Genomic DNA, 27,207 nt, shown 5'->3' with positions numbered 1-27,207 from the left:
GGGGAGGTTGAGGCTCAGAAGTCCAGTTGAGGTTACAGATCCCTGCAGTAAGAGATCTCTAGGGTCTCTTCAACGCTAACATTCTGTTAATCTATAAGCGACCGCGCTGCTGTCAGAATGACTCCTCGGAGACATCAAAATGTGGACGGATTTGTAACCAAATGAGAAAAGGATACAAAACAAAACAACAACAAAAAACAAAACACAAGGAGCCTGTGAGCAATGCATTGCCCAGCCAAATGTGGGATACAGCATAGTCACAGGTGAGCTTTTGGCGGGAAGGGCCGGCATGGGCGGAGAACCCGGGAGCTGGGGTAGGAGACCGCAGGCCCGGGCCAGGTCCCGGCACCCCTCCGCTCCGTCCTCCAGGACTCGCTCTTGGCCTTCCTCTGGGAGGCTGAGGAACTGGGGACCCAAGGGGCACCCCTGCCCCTGGCAGCCGGAGAGCTGAGAGCGCCGAGCCGGGAAGGAAAGCTCTGACTAGGCCCCGCCCATCTTCTCTCCCTCCCTTCTGCTACTCAAGTCGGCGCTGTCCCACGCTGACCTCCAGGCCCCGCCCCCAAGCCTTGACGTCGACGTACGTAAGCGGCGGCGCGCGCTCGGCTGGGTCCGGCCGAGCGGCCCGCGCTCCAGTCCGCCGTGTGGAGACGCGGGGCCCAGCAGGTCGTGGCGGATGGCCCGAGGCACTTGCAGCCGGTCCGGTCCGGGCATAGAGGGCACGCTGGGCAAGGGCAAGTTCGCCGTAGTGAAGCTGGGGCGGCACCGGATCACCGAGACGCAGGTGCGGCCCGGCTCGGCGGCGGCGTCCGAGGCGAGGGTTCGGGAGAGGAGCTGTTTTCCGAGAGGGGCGGCTGCAGCGGGGCCTGGGGAGACCCCAGAGGCCGGGTCATCAGCTGAGGCGAGTGGGCCTGGGACTGAGGACCCAGGAGGTGCAGGCGGTCGGTGAGCGCCGAGGGGGTCGGGGTCGGGGTCGGGGCCGGGTCACTTGGACCGAGTGTCGTCCCATTGGAAACCCGACCAGCCGGGGCCTTGCCTTCCCTGCGCCACCCCCGGTGGCCTCGCGGAACCTCGTCCAGACGTGAGGGACGCCGCCAGCCGCGAGGAGGGGACGCCCGCGCTCGGACTCCGGAGACGGGGCATCGCGCGTCCCCGTGACCTCCGCGCCCCCACGGCCCCGCGAGGAAGGGACCCTGGTGGCCGCGAATGCCCGGATGGCCGCTGTCATCTCTCCCTCCTGTTGCCCGACAGTGTCTCTGATTTGGTGGCAGGCTGGCTTTGGTCTAGCGCTCCAGCCAGTGGTTCTCAACCTTCTGGCCCTTTAAATACAGTTCCTCATGTTGTGACCCAACCATAAAATTATTTTCGTTGCTACTTCATAACTGTAAGGCTGCCACTGTTATGAATCGTCATGTAAATATCTGATATGCAGGATGGTCTTAGGCGACCCCTGTGAAAGGGTCGTTGGACCGCCAAAGGGGTCGCGACCCACAGGTTGAGAACCGCTGCTCCAGACAGTGCAACTGGTGACCATGGGTCACCTCGGTTGGTGGCTGGGCCCTGCTTATCCCGGGCTGTTGCTCTACCACGTGTGCCTCCTGGCTGTGCACAGCGTTCCCTGCAACGCCGCCGGAGACTCCGCTCTGCACTTGCAAAGCCTCCGCTGCTTCCCGGCGGTGGATTCAGCACCCCCCAACCCCCATTGCACATTCTAATGCACCGCACACATTTCCTCACAAGTCTGTTCTTACCTAACCGCCCCCTTCCTTCCAGGCTCCTATGGCCTCAGGGTCTCCATTTCAAGGCATGCAAATTAAATACGTTAGAAAAACGGTGGAAACAGAACTGTTCTATAGAATAAAACCTGGTGTTTTTGCCCATTGTATTGTTCTGGAATCGCATTCTTTTTTCAGTTTAGTTTTTTCCAGTTTCTATCCTTTTAAGTGTTTCCCCATATTAGGGTGGATGTACTAGAGTTTGAATATGGAATAACATAGGACCTTTTCATTTTTCAGAATGGCAGTGTAAGGTAAAGGGCATTGGAAAACCTGAGTGATTTTTCTAAGAAGTTTGCTTAACTGTGTTTTTTGCTTTGTTGATGTTGTTGTTTGTTTTTGTATGGAGTCCATTTCCAAAAAGAAAGGGGTATATGTCATTGCATCATCGTCACTTTTTGCCCTCCCTTATGGATCCTGAAGTAACCCAAATATGACAATTTTTAGCATCAGGACCAAAGTCACAGATTTCTCTCTTAAAATTTCTGTTACGCCCTAGCTGGTTTGGCTCAGTGAGCCTCGGCCTTGGACTGAGGGGTTGCGGGTTTGATTCCCATCTGGGACATATGCCCAGGTTGCGGGCTCCTTCCCCAGTAGGGGGCGTGCAGGAGGCGGCCAATCAATGATTCTCATCATTGATGTTTCCCTCTCCTTCCCTCTCCCTTCCTCTCTTAAATCAATAAAAATATATTTAAAAAATTTCTGTTAGCAATTTAGATTAAATTTGTAATGATAAATAATGTGACTATAGTGAGATTGCTTAATCTACTCCTAGCTTTTTTTTCCGCTTTTTTAATCCTTACTGGAGGAGTAAGGATATTTTTTTCCCATTGATTTTTAGAGAGAGTGGAAGGGAGGAGGTAAGGGGAAGTTTAGTAATCTGATTTCCCTTGGGAACTTGAGTTCTTTTTTTTTTTTTTTTTAAATATATATTTTATTGATTATTCACAGAGAGGAAGGGCCTGGGATAGAGAGTTAGAAACATTGATCAGCTGCCTCCTGCACACCCCCAACTGGGGATGTGACTGCAACCAAGGTACATGCCCTCGACTGGAATCGAACCTGGGACCTTTGAGTCCACAGGCCGACGCTCTATCCACTGACCCAAACCGGTTAGGGCGGAACTTGAGTTCTTGTATGGGTTACAAGTAATTCAAATCAGGAAACAAGCTGTGACAGTAAATTAGAAATAGAAAGGTAAGAAGTAAACCTTGCAGTAGCATTAATAAAGGACAGAGTAGCCGGATGGAAGGAATAAACAACTCATTGTATAAACAGGAGTGTGAGGGAATTGACAAGCTGAGACCTATTTTCTTGGATACCTTTTAAGGGTCTTGCACTGTTATAGCACATACATATTTTTAACAACTGATATTAAAAATTACCCTGAAACAACATAAAACTGAATTATGTTCAGAATATGTACATAGAATTATGAAGTACATTTTAGAGTTTTCTTCAGAACTTATTATAATTACATTTGGGTGCTAATTATCAGAAAATTTTACTTAAGTCAGAATGGCTTATTTTCTAACCAAATATTTAGTAATTTTTAAAAATAGGTTTTTGTTTTTTTTGGTTACATGGGAAAAGTACATGATTGTTGACTTCTGATTTCTTAGCTATTCACCTTCAAATGCCGCTCCTTCAACTTATCAACCTTGGAGTGGTTTGGGTTCCTATTTAATTATGACAGGAAGAGATCACATTTTAAGAAAACCAAAATTTAGTAACATTTGAGTTTTTGCACTTTGATTTTTATAAACAAAATTTAATCCAATGAGCATGATTTCATGGAGATGGATTTTGATACTTTATATTTAGCTTTTTGCTAGAAAGCTAGGTCTATAGTCTTTGGAACATATCACTTGCTTTTCTAGAAAATTTTTATTTCAGTACAATAGAAATTGTCTTCTACTTGGCTGACCATTTATAAGTGCTTTTTGGTGGAATGATAACTAGCTGAAACTGCTGAAATTTTATTTCTTTAATTTATAAATGGAGTATAAAGGCACTACATTTGTATTGAAAGAGAAATATGTTTTATTAAAGTAACTTTGCTGGGTTATTCTTCATAGCACACTGAAGACACTCCCAAACAAAATCTACCACACTGTCTTACATGTGGTAGATGTTTAAGAAATATTTGTTGAATGAATGAGCATTGAATTTAATTTAGCTATCATCATTGTCATAGGAACAAACCTACGGGCAAAGTCTCAGATGTCATTTATTAAAAAGATTCTAATTGGAGCCCTAGCCGGTTTGGCTCAGTGGATAGTGTCAGCCTGCAGACTGAAGGGTCCCAGGTTCTATTCTGGTCAAGGGCATATGCCCTGGTTGCGGTTGCGGGCTTGATCCCTAGTAGGGGGTGTGCAGAAGGCAGCCGATCTATGATTCTCTTTCATCTTTGATGTTTCTATCTCTCCCTCCCTCTCCCTTCCTCTCTAAAATCAATAAAAATAAAAAAGATTCTAACTGGAAAATGTTAACCATTCTATACTAATTGTATTTATTTTTATATAGGATGCAGGTGTCGATAAAAATTATAGATAAATCTCAGCTGGATGCAGTGAATCTTGAGAAAACCTACTGAGAAGCACAAATAATGATAATGTGAGACCATCCTCACATGATCAGACTTTATCAGGTATGACTTAACCTTACAACTCTTCATGCTTCTCACATTCAGTTCTCTATATTGCATCATCATTTTTTCTTTTATGTTAGTTTTTCAATGTAAATAAAAAGATAATGTTATACTTTTATTAAGCTGAGTACATCCATCTTTGTATATTCAAATAAAAAATTAAGAAAATAAAAACTAGTAGCTTAATTGTCTGAGCTGTATCTCAGACTGTAAGTTATTTATTTAAAAAGCTTATAGTTGTATATTTGTGATTGTGTGCTTAAACCTGCTGGATTTTTTTAAAAATATATTTTATTGTTTTTTTACAGAGAGGAAGGGAGAGGGATAGAGAGTTAGAAACATCGATGAGAGAGAAACATCGATCAGCTGCCTCCTGCACACTCCCTACTGGGGATATGCCTGCAACCAAGGTACATACCCTTGACCGGAATCGAACCTGGGACTCTTCAGTCCGCAGGCTGACACTCTATCCACTGAGCCAAACCAATCTGGGCTAAAACTGCTGGATTTTGATGGTGGCACCATTAATGAAGACATTGGAGTTTTGCTTATTTAAAAAAATATACTGTTACTGTTTTATGAAATACAAAGGCTGAAAATAATTTATTAGTTAGTGGCATACTTGGTAATACCTAGAGCCAAATCTTATTTTGTTTAGGTTTTTTTTATCAGATAAAGTCAATGAGCCATTTTTTAAAAAAAACACCTTAAGATATAATTCTTCATAAAATGAAACTGCACCCATTTTAAGTATAAGCTATGTTTTTTAAAAGGAAAATTTTTCTCAGATTTTTAAATAGTAATTCACGTTTAGGAATAGTAATGTAATACCAAATGCTTGTAATATTTTTATTTATTAATTTGTAGAATTTTTTTATATTGGAAAACTAGTTTCAAACTAAAATGTTACAGTATGCTGGACTATGACTTTGATCTCCCAAGTATGATGTGTGTACTTAGTGCTAGGCTCAGCTGTACTGGGTGGTGAGAGCTGATTGTTAAATTTTCAGAAATTTTGCAAATAATATCATGTTAGTAGCTCAAAGTCAGCAATGGTAGGAGTATATACACCACAGAAGTAGTCAGGACTTTTTTTCCCCCTTAGAGACCTGGTCTTAGCACACTACTGTGTGCAGTGAAATGGGTTAGCATAAGTATCCATTGGGGTTTAAGATAATATCAGAAGTTCTAATTATGTGTATTTTGTAGATTTATCTTCTTGTGTGCATTTTTTAATGTACCTAAAGTATTTAGACAGTGGCATGAGTATGTAATTTGTATCTCTTTATGGATCTATAATAATAAAAGCATAATATGCTAATTAGACCGGACAACCTTCTGGACAACCTTCCAGACTAAGCTGCAGCACTGTGGAGGCAGAGGCAGCCGCAGTGGTGGTGGAGGGCCAAGCCCCTTGCACAAATTTCATGCATTGGGCCTCTAGTATATTCATAAATACACATACAAATTTTATGTATATATACATGTACATGCATATGTACATACATATCTGTATTTGGCAAAACAACTTTTTATTGGTAGAAATTTGCAGTTAAAGAGGTGTGGGGACCATTAGCATTATCATTAGCTAAAAATGAGAGACTATGGTGTGCCACTCAAAACAATTCCTGAAGTTCTAAAACTATAGAGGACCTTTTAGGTCAAATGTATACCAGAATATTTCTCCCTTTGCTTTAAAAACAAAAATTTCTAAAGAGGATACTTATAAGAAAATAATCACATTTTTAGAAGTCTCTAATGGACCTAAGCCAAACTGAGGTTAAAATATGAGGCTTCACATGATAATTCTATGCTTATTTGAACTAAATGATTTGCTGTTTGATTTGTTTAGACCCAAATTGTAGGTAGCTTTTAGTCTTCTGGCCTATGAAGTCCTATTCCTACATGTTAGAGCAAATTTGCTTTAGCCTTTCAGTAGATAGCAGTTCAATTTTATGCTATTAGCATGTGCCACTCTATAAAACGGTAGATAGTTATGGGGGTTATTCAGCCGTGACCAGCAAGGCTAGAGAGTGAACGAGTCCTGAGTAGGGGCGATTGGGGATTGAGGAAAAGAGACAGACACAGAGACAGTAAGTAAAGCTGGGACCAGTTAGGACACTGTTCTCGGATGGAGAGACCGTGACCCAGAGCTAGTTTATTATATACAGCATAATACCAGGAAGTTTTACTAGAGTTTAAGACAAAGGAAATTATGTGAAATCATGCTTAAAGATCAAGCTGCAGTTCTTCATTCTTGTGGCTTCTCGTAGTTGTCAGGCCTGACTGAGCTATAGGTCAGGACTGACAATATTCTTGCCTTTGGCCAGGTATGTTTCCAGGATGTGGTTTTGCCAACGCCCTGGACTCACCCGACGACCTTTGCTCAGGTGCTCTCCCAGGCGCTCTCTACAGATAGTTACAGAGAAGCGATCTAAAACTCACTCCTTTGAATCTATAAATTCATTTCCTTTTGGTTCAGTATAGTTTGAAAAAATCAAGTTTATGACAATGACAGGCTTTTCTGAACCTAGAAAAACTAATTTAAATAAAAATGTATATAGCAGTGGAGTTATGAAGAGTTTTTGAGCAATGTTTTAAAATAATAATACTAAGTTACAGTATTAAAGTATTGTAGGAGGAATATCACATTGTGCCAGGTTTGCTAGGCTACAGGCATAACTGAGCTGTATTTTATTCTCCTTTCCAGGTGGTAAAAACTTAATCTTCAAAACTCCTGTTACCTACATTAGCATTTTTCAAACTTGAATGTGCATAATAATTACCTGGGGAGTTTGTTAAAAAGTGGATCTGGCCCTAACCGGTTTGGCTCAGTGGATAGTGTCAGCCTGTGGACTCAAGGGTCCCAGGTTCGATTCCGGTCAAGGGCATGTACCTTGGTTGTGGGCACATTCCCAGTAGGGAGTGTGCAGGAGGCAGCTGATCGATGTTTCTCTCTCATCGATGTTTCTAACTCTCTATCCCTCTCCCTTCCTCTCTGTAAAAAATCAATAAAATATATTTAAAAAAAAAAGTGGATCTGTGTCAGTAGGTCTGGGTGGAGCTTGAGATCCTACATTTCTAACAGACACCTGGGCAGTGTTGCTGATGCTGGTCCGTGGACCATACTTGAAAGAGCAAGGGATCTAGATTTTTCACCAAAGTGTTAGCATAAAGATACTGTCTTTAGTAAACTTGGCCAGCTTCTGAATTGTTCATAACTTTGACATTTTTATTAGTAATTTTACAGTAAGTAACTCTAGAATATTGTGGCAAATTGCAATTCTTTCCTGTCAGACTAATATGGAATTATTTATCAGTAGGTAATGGAGACCAAAAACATGTACCTTGTGACAGAATATGCCAAAAATGGAGAAATTTTTGGTAAGTACTTTTCCTTAATTTTCTTAAATTTGAAAATGTCACTAATCTTCAGAATGGAGTATTTTCTATTCTGCTTGTTTAAAAGTTGGTAACATGAATTTGAAATTTTTAAGCATTAGAATACAATAAAATATCCAGTAAGCTAAAAATATAGACGATAATTTATTCTCTTATATTTGTGATATTAAAGGCACTGCTTAATTTTTTCATCTTTGTTAGAAATTGGAGAATTGAAGTTAGGGAGAAATGTTCAGTCATATTGTAAGGGAGATTTTCTTGCCTTTTACCTTCCTTTTCACTCTCCGTTTTAATAAATATTTATTGAGCTTTTACTATGTCCCAGGCATTGTGCTAGGTATGAAGGGATACAGTGGTGACCTAAGTAATATAATCCCCACCAATATGGATCTTAAACAGTTTAGTAAGCCCTTAACTCTAGTTGTTATATCTTGGGCAAGTCACTATACTTTTCTGGGACTTCTTTTATTTCTAATAAGAAAGTGTTTGAGTAGTTAGTTTCTCTAATCTATTCTAACCCTTAAAAACTATAGATATCTTATTCTAGCTTTCATCTTTTTTATTTTTACTCTGTGGAGCCAGAGCACTATAGGTAATCTAAATATTTCTGGTCTTTAACCTTATTTAAGTCCAGAATTGTTTTTTAAACAGATTTGTTGAGGAATAGTTTATATACAATAAATTGCACATATTTTAATGTGTACAATTTTTTAAGTTTTACATATGTAAAAACAATCACTGTAATCTATCACTCTCAAGTTTCTTTGTGCCCTTTGTAATCTGTCTGTTCCACATCACCACCAGGCAACCATCAATCTGTTTTTTTTACTCTGTACATTAATTTGTGTCTTACAGAGTTTTATATAAATGTAATACCATATGTGCTGTTGTCTAGTTTCTTTCTCTCAGTATAATTTTTTAAAGATTTTAAAATATTTTTTAAATTGATTTCAGAGAGGAAGGGAGAGAGAGAGAGAGATAGAAACATCAATAATGAGAGAACCATCTATCGGCTGCCTCCTGCACACCCAACACTGAGGATCGAGCCCTCAAGCCAGGCATGTGCCCGGACCAGGAATGGAACCGTGACCTCCTGGTTCATAGGTCGATGCTGAACCACTGAAACATGCTGGCTGGGCTTAAGATTCTTTTTTTTGTTGTATGTATGAACATGTCATTTCTTTCTATTATTAGATCTTATTGTATAAATATATACCAATTTGCTTATCCATTCATGTGTTGATAGACTGAGTTTGCTTCAGTATTTGGCTATTTCACATGAATTGCAGTGAATACCCATATGCAACTCTTTTTTTTAAATTTTTTTATTTTTATTGCTTAAAGCATTACAAAGGGTATTACATATGTGTCCTTTTTTCCCCCGCCCTTGACAATACCCCGGCTTCCCCTACCCCCCAGTGTCTTATGTCCATTGGTTATGCTTATATGCATGCATACAAGTCCTTCGGTTGATCTCTTACCCCCCTCCCTCCTGCCCCCCAACCCTCCCCGGCCTTCCCGCTGCAGTTTGACAATCTGTGTGAGGCAGCTCTGCCTCTGTATCTATTATTGTTCAAAAGTTTATAATGGTCTCTATTATCCATGAATGAGTGAGATCATGTGGTATTTTTCCTTCATTGACTGGCTTATTTCACTTAGCATAATGCTCTCCAGCTCCATCCATGCCGTTGCAAATGGTAAGAGTTCCTTCTTTTTTACAGCAGCATAGTATTCCATCGTATAGATGTACCAAAGTTTTCTAATCCATTCATCTACTGATGGGCACTTAGGCTGTTTCCAGATCTTAGCTATGGTGAATTGTGCTGCTATGAACATAGGGGTGTATATATCCTTTCTGATTGGTGTTTCTGTTTTCTTGGGATATATTCCTAGAAGTGGGATCACAGGGTCAAATGGGAGTTCCACTTCCAATTTTTTGAGGAAACTCCATACTGTCTTCCATAGTGGCTGCACCAGTCTGCCTTCCCACCAGCAGTGCACAAGTGTTCCTTTTTCTCCACATCCTCTCCAGCACTTGTCATTTTTGTTGATTTGTTGATGATAGCCAGTCTGACAGGTGTGAGATGGTACCTCATTGTTGTTTTGATTTGCATCTCTCGGATGATTAGTGACTTTGAGCAAGTTTTCATATGTCTCTTGGCTTTCTGAATGTCCTCTTTTGAAAAGTGTCTATTTAGATCCTTTGCCCATTTTTTGATTGGATTGTTTATCTTCTTTTTGTTAAGTTGTATGAGTTCCCTATAAATTTTGGAGATTAGGCCCTTATCAGATACGACGTTGGCAAATATGTTTTCCCACGCAGTGGGTTTTCTTGTTGTTTTGTTGATGGTTTCTTTTGCTGTGCAGAAGCTTTTTATTTTGATGTAGTCCCATTTGTTCATTTTCTCTTTAGTTTCAAGTGCCCTAGGAGCTGTATCAGTGAAGAAATTGCTTCGGCATATGTCTGAGATTTTGTTGCTTTTGGATTCTTCTAGAATTTTTATGGTTTCCTGTCATACATTTAAGTCCTTTATCCATTTTGAGTTTATTTTTGTGTATGGTGTAAGTTGGTGGTCTAGTTTGATTTTCTTGCATATATCTGTCCAATTTTCCCAACACCATTTATTGAAGAGACTATCTTGGCTCCATTGTATGTTCTTGCCTCCTTTGTCAAATATTAATTGAGCATATTGGTTCGGGCTAATTTCTGGGCTCTCTATTCTATTCCATTGATCTATATGTCTGTTCTTGTGCCAGTACCAGGCAGTTTTGAGAACAGTGGCTTTGTAATACAGCTTGATATCTGGTATTGAGATCCCACCTACTTTGTTCTTTCTCAGGATTGCTGCAGCTATTCAGGGTCTTTTTTTATTCCAGATGAATTTTTGGAGAGTTCGTTCTAGATCTGTGAAGTATGCCGTTGGTATTTTAATGGGAAGTGCGTTGAATTTATAGATTGCTTTGGGTAGTATGGACATTTTAATGATGTTGATTCTACCAATCCATGAACACGGTATGTTCTTCCATCTGTTTATGTCTTCCTCTATCTCTTTTTTCAACGTCCTGTAGTTTTCTGAGTAGAGGTCTTTTACCTCTTTAGTTAAGCTTATTCCTAGGTAGCTTAATTTTTTTGGTGCGATGGTAAATGGGATTGTTTTTCTAATCTCTCTTTCTGAAAGTTCACTATTGGTGTATAGAAATGCCTCAGATTTCTTGGCATTAATTTTGTATCCTGCTACTTTGCCAAATTCATGTATTAAGTCTAGTAGTTTTTTGACGGAGTCTCTAGGGTTTTGTATGTATAATATCATGTCGTCTGCAAATAAGGACAGTTTTACTTCATCTTTTCCAATTTGGATGCCTTTTATTTCTTCTTCTTGTCTAATTGCAATGGCTAATACTTCCAGGACTATGTTGAACAGGAGTGGTGAGAGTGGGCATCCTTGTCTTGTTCCTGTTCTTAGGGGAAATGGTGTTAGTTTTTGTCCATTGAGTATGATGTTGGCTGTGGGCCTGTCATATATGGCTTTTATTATGTTGAGGTATGATCCTTCTACTCCCACCATGCTGAGAGTTTTTATCAAAAATGGGTGTTGGATTTTGTCAAATGCTTTTTCTGCATCAATTGATATGACCATGTGGTTTTTTTCTTTCAATTTGTTTATGTGATGTATCACGTTTATTGATTTGCGTATATTGTACCATCCTTGCATCCCTGGGATAAATCCTACTTGGTCATGGTGTATGATCTTTCTGATGTACTGCTGGATCCGATTTGCTAAGATTTTGTTGAGGATTTTGGCATCTATGTTCATGAGGAATATTGGCCTGTAATTCTCTTTCATTGTGTTGTCTTTACCTGGTTTTGGTATTAGGGTGATGCTGGCTTCATAGAATGAGCTTGGAAGTGTTCCTTCCTCTTGAATTTTTTGTAGTAGTCTGAGGAGGGTAGGTTTTAGTTCTTCCTTGAATGTTTGGTAAAACTCCCCTGTGAAGCCGTCTGGTCCTGGGCTTTTGTTTGCTGGAAGCTTTTTGATGACTGCTTCAATTTCTTCCATAGTTATTGGCCTATTGAGATTTTTAGATTCTTCCTGATTGAGTTTTGGAATGTTGTATTTTTCTAGGAATTTGTCCATTTCCTCCAGGTTGGCTAGTTTGTTGGAGTAGAGCTGTCCATAGTATTTTTTAACAATCATTTGTATTTCTGTGGGGTCTGTTGTTATTTCACCTCTATCGTTTCTGATTTGGTTTATTTGGGTCCTCTCTCTTTGCTTCTTGGTGAGCCTGGCTAGAGGTTTGTCAATCTTGTTTATCCTTTCAAAGAACCAGCTCTTGGTTTCATTGATTTTCTGTATTATCTTTTTGGTCTCTATGTCATTTATTTCTGCTCTAATCTTTATTATCTCCTTCCTTCTGCTCACTCTGGGGTTTTCTTGTTGCTCTCTTTCTAATTCTTTGAGTTGTAGAGTTAGATGATTTACTACCATTTTTTCTTGCTTTTTGAGATAGGCCTGTAGAGCTATAAACTTCCCTCTCAGGACTGCTTTCATTGCGTCCCATAGGTTTTGGCCCATATGCAACTCTTTAACTTATAGTCTACCTTCAACTAATATTTAGCACTTCACATATAATATAAGAACCTCTATTTGTCTTGTTCTTTCTAGACTCACAGCTCTGTCTCTTTTTTTGTTGTTGTTTTTGTTATCCTCATCTGAGTATATTTTTTCCATTGATAATTTCTTTAGAGAGAGTGGAAGGAAGAGAGGGAAGGAAGGAGGGAGGGAGGGGGAGAGAGAGAGAGAGAGAGAGATTGATGTGAGAGAGACCTATCCATCGATTGGTGACCTCTCGCACGCCCCTGCCTGGGGATCAAACCTGAAATCTTTAGGTACACAGTCTGATGTTCTAACCACTTAGGCACACCGGCCAAGGCTCAGCTCTGTTTCTTCAACTCAAGGTCTTTGCTGGGCTCAGCCTGGATTTTCCTTCATTATATTGTTGCCTACACACTTTTTTAAACAACCACTCTCCTTGTTTGATTGATGTACAGTTTCATTAACCAGTGTTTTCCATATTTTTCTCTTTTTTGTTTGTTGGAAGGAGAGGGTTGCTTTCGGCAGGAGGATAAGTTAGTTCCTGTTACTTCATCTTGATTGAAAGCAGAAGTCTCCAGTTCTTTCAAAATTATCTTTAATTTTAGTTATTTTTTAAAAGGAGGAATTATAAATACACTTCTGTAGTTTTAAAAAAATATTTATAGTAAGTTCAATTATTTTCTAATAGTATTTCAGGGATTATAGTTGGCTTCCCTCTAGCCTCGATCCAGTCCATAACTTCCCAGAGCTTGACACTTTCCAGTTCTCTGCTGCTGCTGACACTGGCTGCCCTAACTGTGCTCTGCTCATTCAGGAAGGGCCTTCCATGCTCTTCAGCTGCTCTTTCTTTGCATAGAGAGGTTTCCTGTGCCATCTGGTTTTCTTGCCCCATCTGACTAGTTTACAGCAAAAGAGTGATTTTTGGTGGCATGCTGGGACTGCATCTGCATGATTCATTCATTACGAGGCTGTGGTGTTTATGCTGTGTATTTTTGTTTGGTTAGTTAGATTGTATCTTATTCCATAAATGGCTGAAGTAGCTTTAAAGGACAATACTACAAAAACAATAATTCTAAAATATAAATAAGAATAAAGAAGTGATTCAGAAAATACATAGACCAGTAGAACATAATCATGAGAGGTAGGGGAAGAGAACACAAATGTGCAGGCAGTAAGGGCCCAAGAGCTTCAGATACGGCTCTAAGCTTTCTGGCTGTCACAGTGAAAAGAGTATGTAGTCATTTACATAATATTATCTAAGAGAAAGACAGGTGAATATCTCTCAAAGAAAGCAAAACTTTCCTTGGTAGTAAATTTTTCCTTTGGGGTTTCTTATAAGAAGTACTGAGCGATATTTCAAAAACAAAATCTGATTAAAACAATTTCAAGGGCATCTTTTTTTTTAAAGTTGGTTTTTTTAGCTTTATTGTTGATAACACTATTACAGATGTCCCGATTTTCCCCTCCTTTGCCCACCTCCACCCAACCCCTGTCTCTGCTTCTCCTCTGGCTATCACCACATTGTTTTCTGTGTCTGTGGGTTATGCATGTATGTTCTCTGGCTAATGTCTTTAACTTCTTTCATTGAGTCCCCCCAACCTCCTCCTGTCTGACAGGTGCACAGTCTGTTCCATGTATCCATGCCCTCTGTTTCTATTTTGTTCATCAGTTTATTTTGTTCATTATATTCCGCATATAAGTGAGATCTTATGGTATTTGTCTTTCTCTGACTGGCTTATTTCACAGTATTCTCCAGGTCCATCCATACTGTTACAAAAGATAAGAGTTCCTTCTTTTTCATGGCTGCACTAGTGGCCTGGTGCACGAATCCGTGCACATTGAAAGGAAATTAATTAGAAGAAATATTTTAATATTGCTATTCACCCTTTCTCTATAATAGAACTGTCAAGCAAATTCATGATCGACAATGACAGATGAAAATACACACGTGATTGGCGCCAGTGAGAGCTTTATCTGTAATGCACATGCACGAATCAACTTAGCCATATATATATTAAACTTGCTTAATTAGACCTGCTTTCTGATTTAGCTAAACATTTTCCAGCCCAGTGAAGCACCCCAACTTCTCTTTCAGGTAATTGTCAGCAACACAGCAGTAAATATCAACATGAAGCAGATTATTATTGTAGATCATACAGGGAAAATATTTAACTGCAGCAGTGTTTGACTATATTCTGCACAGTGAGAAAACCTGAAGTCATTTTCAAGGTCCACCATTTCTTGCTTCTTTTTAGTCGGGTCAAGTTTCTAAGCTTTCTAAAGCTCTGTTTTCCGGCTAATGAAAAGAAAATAGGATTCCACTGAGTCTTTTATCTACCTTCTCCAGGACTTCTGTGAAGATCAAATGAGATGAGGCATGGGAAAATGCTTAACAGACATTTGGTTAAAGTGTAAAATGTTTCCACCTGGCTATGAAGCAAGTCGTGTTCCTGGGCTGAAGAAACTCCAAGGAGGCTAGTCGCTAGGGAGAGGAAGCTGGGCGCTGCTACATGAAGTCATTACCTGGCACCCGCAGCAACTGTTTCCAGGCTGGGCTGTGGGCTGCATTTTGCACCATGGGGTTTTGGGAGCGTCGGCTGCGATTTGGTGGGGTGTTGCTCTGGGGTGATGGCAGGGCCTATGTCCCACTTGGGGGAAGCCGAGTGTTGCTTTGTGGGCACCAGGTCCCCAGTGCCGTTTCTCTGTAAATGGCCAGTATGCATCATGGCAACTCCTGCGTCGAGCGTCTGCCCCCTGGTGGTCAGTGTGTGTTATAGTGACCGGTCGGACATTTAGCATATTAGCCTTTTATATATACTAGTTTAGACTAGTGGCCTGGTACACAAATTTGTGCACATTGAAAGGGAATTAATTAGAAGAAATATTTTAATATCGCTATTTGCCCTTTCTCTATAATAGAAGTGTCAGAGATTAAAGAAAATTAGTAAGATGTATATGAAAATAATATTTAGTGATTAAACTTATTCCAATATCTCCCTGTATACCACATTTAGAGTAAAAACACTTTCAGGGTGCTGGACTAATTTCCCTTGTGATGAAGTATTTACAACTTTAATGTCACACGCTCTTTGAACTCAAGAGAAAGCAACATATAACTGACCATATCTGAAAACGGGTTCAGGTAGGAATATTCCTACTCTGTCTAAAGTTTGTCCTTGTGATTTATTAATTGTCATCGCAAATGTTGGCATCACGGGAAACTAATTAATTTAAATGGGAGGCCAGTGTCAGACAGGGACAAATAAATTCTTAGAATCAGAACAACCTCTCCTTCTGAAGATCCTGTTAATACCTGCTGTCAGGGTCCAGGTTGCGGGTGAACAGGATTTTGGGCTGTCAGGGCGCGGACAGCAAGCTGACCAATGGCAGATTTATGCAAAGAATGGTTCTCCTGGGAGGCTGTCAGGTTCCGGGGTGCAGGTGAATGGGATTCGGGGATGTTAGAGTGCTGAGAGCAAGGTTGGGTCAGTGCTCGTCATAGCTACTGGCTGGTTGTCTGGTCCTTGGTCATTCTGGTTGTTATGTGGTAAAGGTCACTGGGCTTTTATTATATACTAGAGGCCCGGTGCACAAAAATTTGTGCACTCGGGGGGGGGGGTGGTCCCTCAGCCCGGCCTATGCCTTCTTGCAGTCTCAGACCCCTCGGAGGATGTCCATCTGCTGGCTTAGGCCCACTCCCTGGGGGATCAGGCCCAACCTGGCAGTCAGACATCCTTCTGGCAGCCTGGCAGCCCTTGGGGGATGTCCAGTTATCAGCAGGGAGCAGACCTAAGCTGCAATCGGACATTCTTAGTGCTGCTGAGGAGGTGGGAGAGGCTCCCAACACCACCACTGTGCTGGCAGCCATCAGCCTGGCTTGTGGCTAAGCAGAGCTCCCCCTGTGGGAGCGCACTGACCACCAGAGGACAGCTCCTGCATTGAGTATCTGCCCCCTGGTGGTCAGTGTGTGTCATAGTGACCAGTCATTCCCAGTCGTTCTGCTGTTAGGGTCAATTTGCATATTACCCTTTTATTATATAGGACTAGTGGCCCGGTGCACGAAATTCGTGCACATTGAAAGGGAATTAGAGGAAATATTTGAATATTGATATTTGCCCTTTCTCTATAATAAAAGTGTGAGAGATAAAAGGAAATGAGTACAATGTATATGAAAATAATACATAATTTTATTAATAAACAATAATAAAATGATATAACAACAACAAACTCATGATATAAAAACAACACTGATGCAGATAATGACTGATAAAGTGATTAAACTTATTCTAATATCTCCCAGTATACCACATTAAGAGTAAAAACACTTTCAGAGTGCTTGACTAATTTCCCTTGGGATAAAGTATTTACAACTTTAACATCACATGCTCTTCGAACTTGAGAGAAAGCAACATATAACTGACCATGTGCGAAAACGGGTTCAGGTAGGAATATTCCTACTCTGTCTAGAGTTTGTCTTTGTGACTTATTAATAATCATTGCAAATGCTGGCATCACCAGAAACTCGTCGAATTAATTTAAATGGGAGACCAGTGTCAGATGGGGACAAATCAATTTTTGGAATCAGAACAACCTCTCCTTCTGCTGATCCGGTTAATACTTCAGCTTTGATAACGTTAGGTAGTAATCTTTTTTTTTTTTTTATTAAATCTTGATTGTTCAGATTATTACAGTTGTTCCTCTTTTTTCCCCCCCATAGCTCTCCTCCACCCAGTTCCCACCCCAACCTCTGACCTTACCCCTCCCACTGTCCTCATCCACAGGTGTACGATTTTTGTCCAGTCTCTTCCTGCACCCCCACACCTCTTTCCCCCCAAGAATTGTCAGTCCACTCCCTTTCTATGCCCCTGGTTCTATTATATTCACCAGTTTACTCTGTTCATCAGACTTTTTTATTCACTTGATTTTTAGATACACTTGTTGATAGATATGTATTTGCTGTTCATAATTTGTATCTTTACCTTTTTCTTCTTCTTCCTCTTAAAGAATACCTTTCAGCATTTCATATAATGCTGGTTTGGTGGTGATGAACTCCTTTAGCTTTTTCTTACCTGTGAAGCTCTTTATCTGACCTTCAATTCTGAATGATAGCTTTGCTGGATAAAGTAATCTTGGTTCTAGGTTTTTGGTATTCATCACTTTGAATATTTCTTGCCACTCCCTTCTGGCCTGCATGGTTTCTGTTGAGAAATCAGCTGACAGTCGTATGGGTACGCCCTTGTAGGTAACTGACTTTTTTTCTCTTGCTGCTTTTAAGATTCTCTCTTTGTCTTTTGCTCTTGGCATTTTAATTATGATGTTCTTGGTGTGGTCCTCTTTGGATTCCTTTTTTTGGGGTTCTCTGCGCTTCCTGGACCTGTAAGTCTATTTCTTTCAGCAGGTAGGGGAAGTTTTCTGTCATTATTTCTTCAAATAGCTTTTCAATATCTTGCTCTCTCTCATCTTCTGGCACCCCTATAATTCGGATGTTGGTACGCTTGAAGCTGTCCCAGAGGCTCCTTACACTATCTTAATATTTTTGTATTCTTTTTTCTTTTTGCTTTTTCGGTTGGGTATTTTTTGTTTCTTCCTATTTCAAATCTTTGACTTGATTCTTGGAATCCTCTTGTCTGCTGTTGGATCTCTGTATATTATTCTTTATTTCAGTCAGTGTATGCTTAATTTCTAGTTGGTCTTTTTTCATATCCTCCAGGGTCTCACTAAATTTATCGGCTGTTTCCAGAAAATTCTTGAAAAACCTTATAAACGTGGTTTTGAACTCTATATCCAGTCGTTTGCTTTCTTCCATTTCTGTCATTTATGACCTGTTTCTTTGTGTTCGCATTTTGCCTGCTTCCCTGTGTTGGTAGCGTGGTTTTGTGTGCTAGGTGTCCTATAGGACCCAGTGGCTCAGCCTCTCCAGTTACCTGAGGTGGACACTCTTGGTGCACCCCCTTGTGGGCTTTGTGCACAGTCTTGTTGTAGTTATGCCTTGATTGTTGTAGGTATCACTGGGAGGAATTGACCTGCAGGCCAATTGGCAGTGAGAATCAGCTGTGTCTGCAGTGGGAGAACTTCTGTGCTTAAGAAACCCTTCTGGGGCAAGACTTGCTTCAGTGGGGCTTTGATGCTCACTGAGTCTGCCCCCTGAGTGTATCCCTTACAGATCTGAGGAGTTGTAATCTGGATGGTCCCACTCTGACCACTGGGTACACTGGCTCTTGGACCTAAGGAGGTGCTAATTTAGCCTCTGCCTGAGGTTACCCAGCAGGAGCTACGAAGAGATCTGCAGATTCCCCTTTCTTTTTTGGGGTTTGGAGGTGCTCAGATGAGGCCCAGCTGTGAAACAATGCAAGCTGCTGTGGGGCCTTGGGCCTTCTCTTGGAAGTTCTGGGTCTGTCTGGCCCAGCTGCAATTTGTTAGGTAATTTTCAGGTTGCAAAGGGCCAGGGCACTCATATGCAAAAGCCTCTGCCACAGCCTGGGTGGGGCGGGGTCTCGGAATCAACAGGGCAGCTATGGCTGATCCTCAGCCCTGCCCTAAGGGGCCCCACGTCTCAGTGTCCCGGTAATTCCTGCAAGCACCTCTGAGGGAAAGCCACCCTCAAGTTCTGAGTTCTGCCTGCTGCCAGACAGTCCAGTTTCTCCCCGTATGAGCCCTGGATCCCCAGAGACTTCCCGGAACCAGAGTTCAGAGCAGTCGGGAGCTTGTGACTCCCTCCCGATTCAAAAAGACAGCCGCGTCCTCAGGTACCAGCACCTTTCCGCGTGCGCTCGAGCCTCCGTACCTCTGCACTTTACTTCCGCAGCTCCTCTGAGTGTCAGTGTACTTTTCTCTTTCCTTCTAGTTGTAGAATTTCCACTCAGCCAGCCTTCCTGTAGTTGTGGATGATGTCCATTTTTTCTTTTCGTTGTATTTTTGAAGTTGTTGTGGGAGGCAGCAATTTCCGGTGTTTACCTATGCCGCCATCTTGGTTTCTCCCGAGATTAGAGATTTGCCTGAAGGACTTCCCACAGTTACTACGCTCATATAGCTTTTCTCCCCAGTGTGAACTCTCCGATGATTATTGAGAGTACAGATTTGACTGAATGACTTCCCACATTCACTACACTCATAAGGTTTTTAAGGGTGCTTAAGACACCCTCCTGGGGCAAGACTTGCTTCAGTGGGGCTTTGGTGCTCACAGAGTCTGCCCCCTGAGTGTATCCCTTATGGATCTGAGGAGTTGTAATCTGGATGGTCCCGCTCTGACCACTGGGTACACTGGCTGTTGGACCTAAGGAGGTGCTAATTTAGCCTCTGCCTGAGGTTACCCAGCAGGAGCTTCGAAGAGACCTGCAGATTCATTCCCCTTCCTTTTTTGGGGTTTGGAGGTGCCCAGATGAGGCCCAGTTGTGAAGCAATGCAAGCTGCTGTGGGGCCTTGGGCCTTCTCTTGGAAGTTCTGGGTCTGTCTGTCCCAGCTGCAGTTTGTTAGGTAATTTTCAGGTTGCAAAGGGCCAGGGCACTCATATGCAAAAGCCTCTGCCACAGCCTGGGTGGGGCGGGGTCTCAGAATCAACAGGGCAGCTATGGCTGATCCTCAGCCCTGCCCTAAGGGGCCACGCGTCTCAGTGTCCAGGTAATTGCTGCAAGCACCTCTGAGGGAAAGCCACCCTCAAGTTCTGAGTTCTGCCTGCTGCCAGACAGTCCAGTTTCTCCCCGTATGAGCCCTGGATCCCCAGAGACTTCCCGGAACCGGAGATCAGAGCAGTCGGGAGCTTGTGACTCCCTCCCGATTCAAAAAGACTGCCGCGTCCTCAGGTACCAGCCCTCGCTGCGTGTGCCTCCGTACCTCTGCATTTTACTTCCCCACCTCACCTCCTCTACTAGTTGTAGAATTTCCACTCAGCCAGCCTTTCTGTAGTTGTGGATGATGTCCATTTTGTCTTTTAGTTGTATTTTTTAAGAAACATATTTTATTGATTTCTTACAGAGAGGAAGGGAGAGGGATAGAGAGTTAGAAACATCGATGAGAGAGAAACATCGATCAGCTGCCTCCTGCACACTCCCTATTGGGTATGTGCCTGCAACCAAGGTACATGCTCTTGACCAGAATCGAACCTGGGACCCTTGAGTTCCCAGGCTGATGCTCTATGCATTGATCCAAACCAGTTAGGGCTAGTTGTATTTTTGAAGTTTTTGTGGGAGGCAGCAATTTCCGGTGTTTACCTATGCCGCCATCTTGGTTCTCAGGTAGTAATCTTTTGATAATAAATCTGGTACCATTACAAAGACCCCATTTACTATTGAGATTTCTCAATAGCATGATGATTGCACCCACTTTCAATTTTAATTTATGACACTGCATTCCCGAAGGAGTAATACTATTAAGAAATTCGATGGGAAAATTTTCCTTTTCAGCATCATCTGTTGAGTCAACGGAATCATCACTCAAATATGTGTGGAACTCTCCATCAAGTATATCCAAAAATTTTTCAATTAATTTTTGAACATGCTCAGTTTTTGGACAAAGAATTGCAGGTTTAGATATATTTTTAATATTATCTATAGATATACTATTTCCAAAGGTGGCTTCAATAATAGATCTGTTACAAATCATTTCATGGGGTTTTCAATAATATCCGTTCCTAAATGAAAACTGCTATCAAGTTTGCCATCCCCAAGTTTTACTAACCATTCACTATAAGCAGAATCCTCTGATCTCATATTTGTTTTAAGAGACAACTTTCTGAAACATCCCCAAACATTGCAGTACTTTAAACTCGTTTGTACTGTGTCTGATCTCATAGCATGTGGTACAATACTGACACATTGTCGAAAATCCCCTCCGAGAAGGAGAACTTTCCCACCAAATGCAACATTCAAATTCATAATTTCTCTTAGTAATCTATCTATGGTGTTTATAGCATGACTGGATGCCATGGTGCATTCATCAATAATAAGTTGGGCCTTTTTAATGATTTTCACAACTTCGCTCTTTATATCGAGTCTAGAAATTGAAGTTTCACTTAATGGGATTGGTAATTTATATTGGGAATGAAAGGTTCTTCCACCAAGAAGTAAATTTGCAGCAATTCCTGTAGACGCTGTGGGTAAAACAGTACCACCATGACCTCTAATATAATGTGTTAAAACTTTATACAGATATGTTTTTCCACTACCACCTGGACCATCCAAGAAAAAGCATTTGGGGTGTACAGTTTGATCTTCAGTGGCTGAAATTATAGTCTGAAAGGCTGCCAACTGTTCATCATTCAGAGAATTTATCAAAACCTCTGCCCTTTGTTGCTCATACAATTGATCACATGTATTTGCATTCGTTAATAAAGGATAGTCCCGAAGTTTGTAATGTGAACATTTCATTCCATGCAGTGTGAATACCTCCTGAATTTCGTTAAGGGCATGCGTTTCACAGTTTACACAGGCACCTTCTCTTCGGTGTAATTTCCAACAGAAATCTTCAATAAAATGAGATTTATTCTCATCCCATAATTTGTCTGCAGCAGAAGGATATCTAAACACACACATATATATGCAAAAAGTTGCCGTAGTTGTTTGGGCATATTAAGGATGATTGCATCCTCAATTGTATCTTTCCAGATAGTGTCATCAAGTAATAATCCCCGGTGTTTAGCAGCTTCACGAAATGTATTATAAGTTATACCTCCTACAGTTCGCAGATCCTCAAAACTTACCGCACCTTTTACATGCAGAAGCAAAAGTCTAAGGTAATATCGTTCTGGTTCTCTAAAGCTCACAGTGAACAGTCTACCTAATACTTTATTCCCACCCTTTCGGCGTTTTGTCCACAAAGAATTATTAAACACATAATGCTGTGGAATGTCCCAATAATAATAATTATGTTCATCAGAGTCTTCTCTATTCAATAAGAACCAAGCTATCAAAATCGAGTTATGCCTTTTAGCCCTACCTAAAACTTCAGCAAAATCATCTGCATGAAAATATAAATTCTGATCATTTGGCAAATGAATAGCTAATCTTGTGATTGCATGAGATTGGTCATGCATTCGCATTCCAAAAAGTCTCCAAACAGCCTCAGGAGCGCTCACATACCTGGAGTCAATGAAGTCCTGTACTTTGTCATGATTGATAATATTTTTTTCAGAAATTTGAATATTTGCACAGTCATGCCCTGTATAGATGTATTTAAATAGATATTTGACACTTCTAATTGATGCACAGACTTCAACATTTATATGACAGTTATACTTGAGGCACAAATACGGGTTATAAGGGACAATCCAAGTATTATCGACAATTTTATTTCCAATAAAAATGGTGCTACCAGATCTTCGTTTGTATTTGGGATATCCATCAATATTTCCAATGGTCGCATTTTGAAATTCTTTTGGATATCCCTTTGAACATTTTCCATTTTCCATACATGGACTACTTGGATTTTGCATTCCACATGGTCCATGTACCATATTTGATTTTACAATTTGAAAAAGTCGAGGACACTAGTTCTCATCTGGAATTTCTGCCTTAACTATATGGTCAATGTCATCTGAACGTAATTTGGACTCATTATCTAATATTAATAATATGTGAGCGTGAGGCAGTCCGCGTTTCTGAAATTCAATGACATGAATCTTAGCTATTACTTTGCCAAATAAATGGAATTTACATATATCATTTGAAAGAGTATTCCACTTAATATTAAAAACTCTGGCTGCCAGGTCAGGTCTGTTTTCAACTTTTTGCCAGCGTTGTAAATTGTTTGTAATATCTGCCCATTTGGGGTTGCATGTCATGGTTATAAATAAATCGGGCTTGTCATACTTCGTTACAATTGCCATAGCATCCTGATATTGCTACTGCATATTTTTGGGACTACCCTCAAAAGATGATGGAAGTATTATCATTTACCAATCGGCACATTGTCATTTTCAGATCTAGATTTGAGATAATCCATCAAACCACTATATTTTTCAACTCTCAACTTAGATTGGTTTGCTTTGATGAAATTTATCCAATTGGCCTCTATTTTTGAATACGAATCCACAATAAACTGTTGAGTTAATTTTCCTGCATTTAAAATAGGATTGAATGTGTCCCGCACAGAGAGATGAAATCCATAATACTGCATTTGGGTGACTTGTGTCCTTACATTTTGTTTAGTATTATTGTCGACTACACTGTTGTCTCTGAGTCTTAATGCAATATCTGTTCCCCAGCCTTTTTCACCATGTGGAAAAAGAATATGTCATTGCATCTAATGTAGGAAACAGGATACTGATTTGTTTCATTTTAGTGGCACTTGGATTATTAGGATCTGATTTACAATGAATGAGCAAGTCCCTTTCAAAAGGAGGTTCTCCATCCTCGTTTCTGAATATGACAGCAACTTCGGTTACACGGGGAGAATTATATCTACCTGGGTCACTGTTACGATTGTATTTAATTGCCATTGTTACCTCTGTGGGAGCAATACCTTTTGCTGCTGCTTTAGATTGAGCTTCCTTTTCTACCTCATGTAGCATCTTGTACGATTTTGTTAATTCATTGATTTCATGCATGAGGTTGTTGATGTTGATCATGAGTCTTTCTGAGCAGCCCTGGTTTTCTGGCATTGCTAATCTTTTACTTGTAGCTTTAGCTGTATCCAAAATATAGAGTTGAGCAAACTTCTGAGAAACACCATCTGAAGGGTATAAAGTTCCAGTACCGTGATAAACTTGTCCGTGTATTCTAAAACAGTATGGCCCATATCCTGATGGCGATGCAATATTAGCACCCATGGAAGCAAAAGCAAAAGAACTATTTATGGATCGAATATTTTCCATGAAATTTTTACTGTCAGAATCTTGATTTGTCATTAATCTTTTTAAATATGCCAGGTAATCTGGAAAATGTATATCATTTGGACAGACTTTCCCTTTTGCTACAACATCGAGTAAATTTCCAGTCGGATGGTTTTTCATCCGAGAAGTTTAGGGATAGGCAAAATTCACATCGAACAGTCATTTCACCACAACTATGTTCGAGAATTGCATCCTCATGTACTCCATTTTCGCTGAGAAGGCAGTTCCTACCGGTATTGGTAGTACTTGTTGATGACTGTTCTCTAGACATATTCTGTCATCGTCACCGCCTTCTTTCAACTTCAAAGGCACGTTGGTCTTTATACATTTTCTGTCGAAGACACCTCTGTTTTTCAGTTTCAGAGCGGCGTTTTTCCAGTAGCTGCTCTTCAGATACATTCTGTTGCAGGCGCCGCCTTCTTTCAAGATCAGACGCATGTTGCTCTGCAGACATTTTCTGTCAATAATGCCGGCATCTTTCGGCTGCAGAGCTACCTTGTATCAACCGTTTTTCTTTGGACATAGTCCTACCTCTCTACTGACACGGTCTGAGATGCAGGTGAATCAGAGTCCTGCCTGTCAGGCCACTGAGAGCTGTGTGACTAACGGCTGATTCTGGATGATTCTGTGGGGGTGGGACTTCCTCCTCCCTGCTGTCAATTTCCACAGCTGTGATGAGGAAGCTGGGGTGACAGAGGATCCACGCTGTCCCTGGCCGCCTGGGTCGAACGCGGGAGGGCCGGATGGAGGCCAGGCGGGTGGCGGATAGCCGCAGTCACGCCCGGCCACCCCGGGTCGGGTCGCACATGGGACGCCCGCCGCCCCAGGTCGCAGATAGCAGGCCTGGATGGCGGCGGGGCAGGATGGCGCTGTCCCACCCTGCCTGCAGTATGCAAATTAGCCGCCATCTTCGTTGGCGGTTAATTTGCATATTGTGCTGATTAGCCAATGGGAGGTGTAGCGAAGGTATGGTCAATTACTATGTTTGTCTATTATTAGATAGGATAGAGGCCTGGTGCACGGGTGGGGGCTGGCTGGTTTGTCCTGAAGGGTGTCCCAGATCAGGGTGGGGGTCCCGCTGGGGTGCCTGCCCAGCTTGGGTGAGGGGCTGATGGCTGTTTTCAGGCTGGTCAAGCCCCCCCCCCCAGGGGGGACCCTCACCCCATGGAGGTTTGGCCTGGGTGAGGGGCTGATGGCTGTTTTCAGGCTGGCCACACCCCCTTTAGGGTGAGGGGTTCCCACTGGGGTGCCTGGCCAGTCTGGGTGAGGGGCCAAGCCCCCTGGCGATGGAAGCTCCCAGCCTCTCCTTTTTTTCTTTTTTTTTTATTCTGGGATTTATTTACTTTCTATAATTGAAACTTTGTAGCCTTGAGTGGAGCTCAGAGCCGGCCAGGGCGGGCGGGAAGCTTGGCTTCCTCTATCGCCAGGGGCAACCCAAGCCTCCTGCTTTCTCCAGCTCTGTGGCTGCCGGATAGGACTAGTGACCCGGTTTATGAAATTGCGCAAGATCTGGGACCCCAGGGGTCCTTGATGGATTGCCCCAAAGAGGTAGGCTGGAGCCGCCGGCCCCCCAGGCCTCTTCCTCTGCTTCCTCCTCCTCCTGCTCCTCACATTCTCCTTCACCTCCTCCTCATCATCTTCCACTATGTTAATGGCCTCTTCCTTCCCCTGTAGACTGGCTGACACCTGGTACTCCCGTCCCCCTATGCTACAGGTATCTAGGGCCTCTCCACCAAAGCCACTCGGCTCCGGCTCCAGCTCGGGCTCCGGCTCGGTAACCTGAATGACGATCTCCAGGTTTCCCCCAGCCACCTCCTCAGGAGAGAATGTTTCCAGGCTCTCCATGGAAGGGGGCGCCTTCCCATACCCAGACTCGAAATCAGGATCCCAGTAGGAACACCTGGCATCCAGGGTGAAGTACGCGCGCACTCCCCCCCTCTTCCAGAATGACATGGGGGGAGGCGGGGGCAGAGTGGGACCCAATCCCATGCCCCTCATGTCAGCCAGCACCTGTGCCGCCTCAGTTTCCTCCCAGAGCCTTGGTCACTGCTCTGGTGGAGGCAGGGGCAGTCGCATGAGCAGTGGTGGTGGCTGAGGTGGTGGTGCATCGTCTTCAGAGGGCTCCGAGCTGCTCAGGCGGCGGCCCTTGGCAGGAGGCCCCTCATCTGGGTGGTCCATGATAGCTGTGCTCAGAGCACCATGCTCACCCCTTCGCTCTCAGCCAGGCTGCTGCAGCCTGTCACACCTGAAGAGAAGCCTACGCGCCTGAACGCGACCAGCTCTGCTTGCAGCTCCACTCTGTATTCCCTCCCATGGAGCCTGTGCTATTCCCTCCATGCCAAGTGCTCAGGTCCCGCCCCTCCCTGATGTCAAGGGCCTATTCTGCCTTGTCGCACATGCAGGCCTGCCCACCAGCGCGCGCCCACTGTGCACACAGCCTCCTACTGATGGATTATGACAACGTGAGGGCATCACGGCGTGACGATCACCTAGGCCAGTGATGGCAAACCTTTTGAGCTCGGCGTGTCAGCATTTTGAAAAACCCTAACTTAACTCTGGTGCCGTGTCACATATAGAAATTTTTTGATATTTGCAACCATAGTAAAACAAAGACTTATATTTTTGATACTTACTTTATATATTTAAATGCCATTTAACAAAGAAAAATCAACCAAAAATATGAGTTCGTGTGTCACCTCTGACACGCGTGTCATAGGTTCACCATCACTGACCTAGGCTATTATCAGTATAGACTAGGGGCCCAGTGCACGAATTCGTGCACCTTGAAAGGAACTGTGGGCCATGAGGCTGTGGTGGGCACAGGGGCGGGTCTCTGCCCAGCCTCCACACCCTGCCTGGCCCCGCCCGGCAGCCCTGCTCCTGTCGCCACCGCTCCCACGTGCTGACGGCTCCGGCCCTGCTTGAACCCACTGATGATGCGGAGCAATTGGGGCCAGTACCAGC

At 42.4% G+C, this 27,207-nt stretch overlaps 1 protein-coding gene across 3 annotated transcripts in view; it reads left to right on the top strand.

Annotated features, from left to right (window-relative positions):
- The first annotated feature begins 617 nt into the window (after nt 1–617).
- Nucleotides 618–27,207, top strand: part of DCUN1D5 (defective in cullin neddylation 1 domain containing 5) — a 74,698-nt gene continuing 48,108 nt past the window's right edge. The window contains exons 1-3 of one of the 3 annotated variants that reach the window (XM_014460782.2): nt 618–781; nt 4,299–4,422; nt 7,746–7,806. In XM_014460782.2, coding sequence (XP_014316268.1) covers nt 4,405–4,422; nt 7,746–7,806 — 79 coding nt within the window. In that variant the 5' untranslated portion in view covers nt 618–781; nt 4,299–4,404. Of the gene's footprint in view, nt 899–4,298; nt 4,423–7,742; nt 7,807–27,207 lie in introns of those variants that run through there. The other 2 variants (XM_023758811.1, XM_023758812.1) reach the window with 2 other exon arrangements.

The sequence above is a fragment of the Myotis lucifugus genome, unplaced genomic scaffold (genome assembly GCF_000147115.1).
Source record: "Myotis lucifugus unplaced genomic scaffold, Myoluc2.0 scaffold_139, whole genome shotgun sequence".
Taxonomy (NCBI): domain Eukaryota; kingdom Metazoa; phylum Chordata; class Mammalia; order Chiroptera; family Vespertilionidae; genus Myotis; species Myotis lucifugus.
This window is presented reverse-complemented; position numbering and strand designations above follow the sequence as displayed.